Source organism: Diachasmimorpha longicaudata, chromosome 4, assembly GCF_034640455.1.
Source record: "Diachasmimorpha longicaudata isolate KC_UGA_2023 chromosome 4, iyDiaLong2, whole genome shotgun sequence".
In the NCBI taxonomy this organism is placed as follows: Eukaryota; Metazoa; Arthropoda; class Insecta; order Hymenoptera; family Braconidae; genus Diachasmimorpha; species Diachasmimorpha longicaudata.
In genome coordinates this window covers 3,692,278-3,697,828 of record NC_087228.1, presented here as the reverse complement: position 1 = coordinate 3,697,828, position 5,551 = coordinate 3,692,278, and the positions used below count along the sequence as shown (strand labels likewise).

General features: G+C 47.6%; 1 protein-coding gene across 1 annotated transcript; it reads left to right on the top strand.

The window, feature by feature from the left end:
- The first annotated feature begins 4,483 nt into the window (after positions 1 to 4,483).
- On the top strand, positions 4,484 to 5,314 carry LOC135161807 (uncharacterized). The gene has a single exon (XM_064119731.1). The coding sequence runs from the start codon at positions 4,484 to 4,486 to the stop codon at positions 5,312 to 5,314; it is 831 nt and encodes a 276-aa protein (XP_063975801.1).
- Positions 5,315 to 5,551: the final 237 nt, after the last annotated feature.

Sequence of the window (5,551 nt, the reverse complement as noted above, 5' to 3'; positions counted from 1 at the left end):
TTGCGTGTGTCATTGGTATTTGCTCGTCCCCGGTCGAGTTTGAGCAGCCATAATTCCTGTATGAAGATTTTTGCCGTGATGATGACCGGTGCTATAAGTCCCAAAGGATCGTAAATTTGAGCAATCCCGGACAGGATTACGCGTTTGGTGATGGTATCTCCGCTGAAGTTCCTTGCCTTGAAGTGGAAAGTGTCTGTCTGAGGCTGCCAGCAGAGGCCCAGCACTTTCACTGATGATTCCCCGAATTCGATGGTTGGAGCTGATTCCGTTGACATTCCAAGTCGTCCGAGTGTCCGTGGCGCGTTGCTACACCATTCCTGCAGTGGCATGCCGCCCGCCATGCAGAGGCTGATTAAATCCTTAATTATTTTTTCTAAATCCCGTTCCGTTTCTGCACCTCCGTAGATATCGTCAACGTATCGCAAAAAATGCTGCTCGCATTCTGCGTCAGCCTTGCTCATTACCGTTGCTGGTGTATCCGGTATTTCTTCCTGCGTCCAGAATTTCTTTAGGCAGTCTAATAGTTGTTGGTTGATAGTCCGTGTGGTCACCCTCAGTGACCTCTTATTAGCACAGCCTGTACAGCAGACTGGCTCCGATACTACCCAGCCAAAGGATGTTTGCTGGGCTATGAGACTCGTTCCGGTGTATCTCCTAAGTCCGTCCATGATGATTTTTCCGGAGAAATCAGCTCCGATAATTATGTCAATGACCCCAGGTTGTCGAAATTTCCGATCTGCCAATTTAAGTTCCCATAGTTCCTGGGGAGTTGGTGCGTCACAAGCAAATGGTGGGATCTTTGCCGTGAGCTTGCTCATGATGTGGGCTTCCATGTTAAACAACGCAGTGGAATTATGTCTCGGTCGTAAGTCGAATGACACAACCCCACGCGTGCTTCCCGAGGAAGTTTCTCCGATGCCGATGATAGATAACGTTGATGACCTCCGTTTCAGTTGTAGTTGATTGACCAAGCGCTCAGATACCAATTACACTTCTGAGCCTTGGTCGATGAGGATCCTTGCTGGCCTTGAATATCCCTGGTGATTCAGGGCAGTAACCCTTGCCGTTGCCAAGACGACCAGTGGATAGTTGTTTAAATCGAGGATGAAGGGAAAAGGTAGGCGTAGACGCCTAGATTTGATGGTGAGTTAGTTATTTTATTTGTTCGCCTTGGGTTAAGTCCAAAGCGCCCTTTCTCCGCGTCCGAGTGGTTAATGATTAGAGTTAGTAATGTTTTTCCCAAGTGATGACGATTTACCCGTCAATGCAGTACGCGTGTTCTCCAGATTTTACCTGGCCCAAAAATCCTCTTGAAGTGTTTTATTAGTTTTTCTTTTTTTGTGTAATTCCGAGCCGTAATGAATAAATGAAAGAAAGGATAGAATAATGGTTACGGTATTGCGTAGTAATGTGACGGATAGAGCGGGGTGGGGAGTGCATCATCCACCCGTTCGATATCCCGATTGAGATTCCGCCGGAACTTCTAATAGTTCCCCGTCGGCTACTAATGATCCGAAATCTCTCATATTTTGTGAGATTGCTCGGCGAGGTATTCTCTTAAGATGGGCCTTTGGATTTCGGAAATCCACTGAGCCGTTTTCGAGATATGTTAAATCGCCGGTTTACCGGTTAATTCCCCCCTTGGTGTGACACCTTGGGTGGGCCCATTGAAGCGAGTTCGCGTTTCCGACAGGATTACGGTGATCCTGTACGGCCAGGAATGATTAAAAATCGTTGAAATGTTACTGGGAGCATCTACTAGAATATCGCGATTTAATGGGCTAAAGTTTTTGATGTTCGCCTCTACGGATTAGGCGTTTTCACAAATCTCCGGAAGCGTGATTTCCGGCCTTCGAAAATCTCCCCCATGCGTGGTGGGTTTCGCATCCGTCTCTCGCTCTCTATCTCTCTCTCTCTCTCGCACGCGTTATATTAGATATGCTGCAAGATCTTTAAAATTTATTGGTTATTTTCACATTGTTTGAAGGGAAATTTTTAAGGGACACATATTTAGGGAATTAGGCAAAATATTTGGTAACCTATCCCGAAGCTTTGATAGTAATTTGGGATTTATTAAAGATTATCCAGGATTATTGATCCCGGCCAAGATTAAAGGAAATTAATTAAGGGGAATATCGAAGAAAAATAATGTTAGGAAAGTTTTGTATATTATTTGCGGATAATTGGGAGGGCGGAAAATTTGGAAGAATATACATAATTTAATTATTCTTGTGACTTCTTTTTTCTTTATTTTTCCCTCCTAAATCCCTTATTTTGTAGCCAATACCTCTAGTTCCACCTGAAATCCACCCCTCTCTCCACAACCGAGCATACTGAGCGACCCGAGGACCGTTACCTTTCCCCCGAAATCTAATTGTCTCCTTTTTTTTATATATATGTTTTAGTCACGTTTTCGTTTTTGCGTATTTTGGGATTTAACGATTGAGGTTCAGTCAAACCTCCGGTTTGGTACTTCCGGCTTAAAAAGTATCTGGCGCCCATTGATTTAAATTTTTGAGTCTAATTAGATAAAGGGGAAGTAGGGCGAACGTGATGGGCATTTTCCGACCCCCATAGAAAATTTCACGTTACAAATGGCTTTTGGTTCCGGTGGATGAGGATGTCGAGGATGATGATGCTGACGACGATGACGACGAGGAGGATGAGGACCTGGTAGAGGAGTGACGTCCTCTCTTCAGGGTCTCCACAGGAGTTGGTAAGGGGGGTACGACGTACCTCAACCTGGGGATGTACCTGAGGGGTTGTAGGCTACAGGTTTGGAGGGCCTGTAGGAATCCACGTTTTCTCTTCTCTAACCTCCTGATGTCCGGGAACCATGGCCGAAGGGGCTCCCAATAGTCGTCGATATGAGGGGGCGTCATATTTGGAGGTAGCCTTTCCAGGACTAGCACTGGCTGGATGCTGCGGATCCTAATTCCTTTGCCTGGTTTACTCTGGTTATCCGCAGGGGTCGGTTCCTCTTTCATTTCGGAGACAGGGACTTCGGGGTCGCAGCTGCTGAGGTTGGTTGTGGCCACCTCCTCACTAGTCACTGGTATGACGGGCGTATCGGGTTCTGGAGTGTCTGGTCGGGAGACTGGCTCGACGTCTGGGTAATAGGGGCTCCTTGGGGGAGAGATACCCTGGATCTCTCGCTCCAATTCCGGGAACTCGAAGTCAGCTAGCTCAGACGGCATGCCGGAAGGCCATAAGGCTGCGATGAGGGCCTGCTCGGCCCTTGAAGTTCCACCCTCTTCAGTTGTTGGTGTGGATGGGGGGTTCTCTGGTAGAGGTCTGGGCTCATGAGTAGCAGGTGAGCCTGGCGGGGTGTCCACGATGTCCACTATTTCCGGTGACTCCTCTGGCATTGTAGTGGCCGCTTTCTGCAATGAGAAGGCACGGAGAGTTTGTCCAGACATTTGGCCACCGTAAGGTGGATTTAGATCAGGGTTATTTCAGTTGGTGGTGTCGGCCAGTTGTGTTTGGAGGGGTACCACGGGTAAGTCGTGGAGAGATACTAAAGCCTTTAGTGATTTGCCGGGGACCGGTGTAGCGCCAGCTACATCATCAACACCGTCAGAGTGAGACGATACGACTCTCACTCCTGGTGTTGTTATTCTTTCGATGGTTCGACGAAATTCCTCACCGGATTATCCCCACTCCCGGCAAAATCACCTGCCAAATTCCGGGATTCGATCGTTCTAGATCATCAGTAATATTTCGCCCCTGACACGCGACACTCCAAATCTTTAATATTGTAATTAATCATTGTGATAATAAACTATGTATTATGTTTTCATTATCGAATGAGTTATTTATGTGGTAAATCCGCTACATAATTGGTGACCCCGACGAGTGAATAACCCCGTCAAGTGAATAATAATCATTTTTCTAAATTAATATTTAAACCGCGCACGTGCTCGCAAAAAAAAAAAAAAAAAAAAAAAATTCTTTTGTGTTAAATCTCAACGGCGGACACATTTAAATAACCGGGACCAACTAAACCACAAAATAGTAAACTAACGTGCCCCAGGCACAGTGCTAGTGATTTTTAGTGAGTGGCAAAAAGAAAAAAACAATTGTAAAGCAAGACGCTCAACCGAAATTTCGGTCAATTCTTTCGCCACGCAACCAATACTGCCCCGTGCGGACAGTACTTCTCCGGCGCGTCAACACTTACACAGCACGTCAATACTTACTCCGCGCGGTCAATTTCTTTTCGGGAGGGCAATATTTGTCCCGCGTGTCAACACATCTCCGTCGGACAATATTTTCCCCGCGCGACAATATTTTTCCGGGAAGACAATTATTTCCCTGCGCGAAAATACTTTGTTAAAAAACCGACGGACGAAAATTACGCAATTTGACATTTTAAACATTTAAAATTAGTGTTTTTTTTTTTTTTCAAAATACATTACTCATTTAGGGCGTCAAGTGAATTTAAGTGCCGAATCTCTCCATTGTACTTCCTCGCGCGCGTGTAATGCCCGGTCCAGTGCTTCCAGAAAACATCACACCCCCGCCTACCAGGATGACCGAGGGTTCGTTTTCATCGTCACTTCGACCACCCGCATTCAGCGTCGACTCGCCCAGAATATGGTTCACGCAGATGGAGGCGAACTTCGCGATCGCTGGAATCGTCACCGAACGTGACAAATTCAACAGGATCGTTGCCTCAATAGACACCAACATCTGCAAGGAGGTCAGTGACGTCATTGACCCGATACCCACTGACACACCCTACCAGAAGCTAAAGCACGCGCTGATCTCACGTTTCACAAGCTCGCAAGAGGCCAGAATGCGTCAGCTTTTGGACAAGGAATCCCTTGGCAGTCGCACTCCTTCAGCACACCTACGGCATCTCAGGAGTCTAGTCCCAGGGATCGGCGAAGACGTCCTCAAGTCGAAATGGCTTTCGCACCTGCCAAATCAGATGGAAGCTTTTCTCTCAGAGGACGAGGGCACCGACCTGACGAAGCTCGCTGAACGAGCCGACAGACTGAACGAAATCTTCAGCCCGGGATCAGCACCCATGGTCAATGCCGTGGCACACACGCCGACGCCTACGTCACAAGAGTCGGAGATAGCCGCACTGTCCAGACAAATTGCAGCTCTCCAAGCTTCTGTCCGACAACTGAAAGCCACGACATCCAGGCCAAGCACCAAAGCTTCCGAAAACCGTTCCCGCAGCACTTCACGGAACAGGCTTCCCAACAACACCGGTGTCTGCTGGTACCACAGGAAATTCGGTAAGCAAGCAAAGAAGTGTATTCCAGGTTGCAAGCGTGAGGGAAACGCCAACGGGGGTCAGTGATGGCGGAGACTGACTCTCACTTAGCTTCTCGCCGTCTGATTATCAGGGACGTCAAGTCGACCCTTGAGTTCCTGATCGACACTGGCTCAGACTCGTCAGTCATACCGTCCAGACGGCACCACACAAGATCCAAACCAGCAGAGTACCAATTGTTCGCTGCAAACGGCTCAGTGATCAACACCTACGGATACGTTCTACTGAACCCTGACCTTGGTCTTCGCAGAGATTTCCCTTGGC

What these genes read in the sequence shown, in the direction of transcription:
- LOC135161807 (XM_064119731.1), top strand. Translation starts at nt 4,484, where the DNA reads ATGCCCGGTCCAGTGCTTCCAGAAAACATCACACCCCCGCCTACCAGG.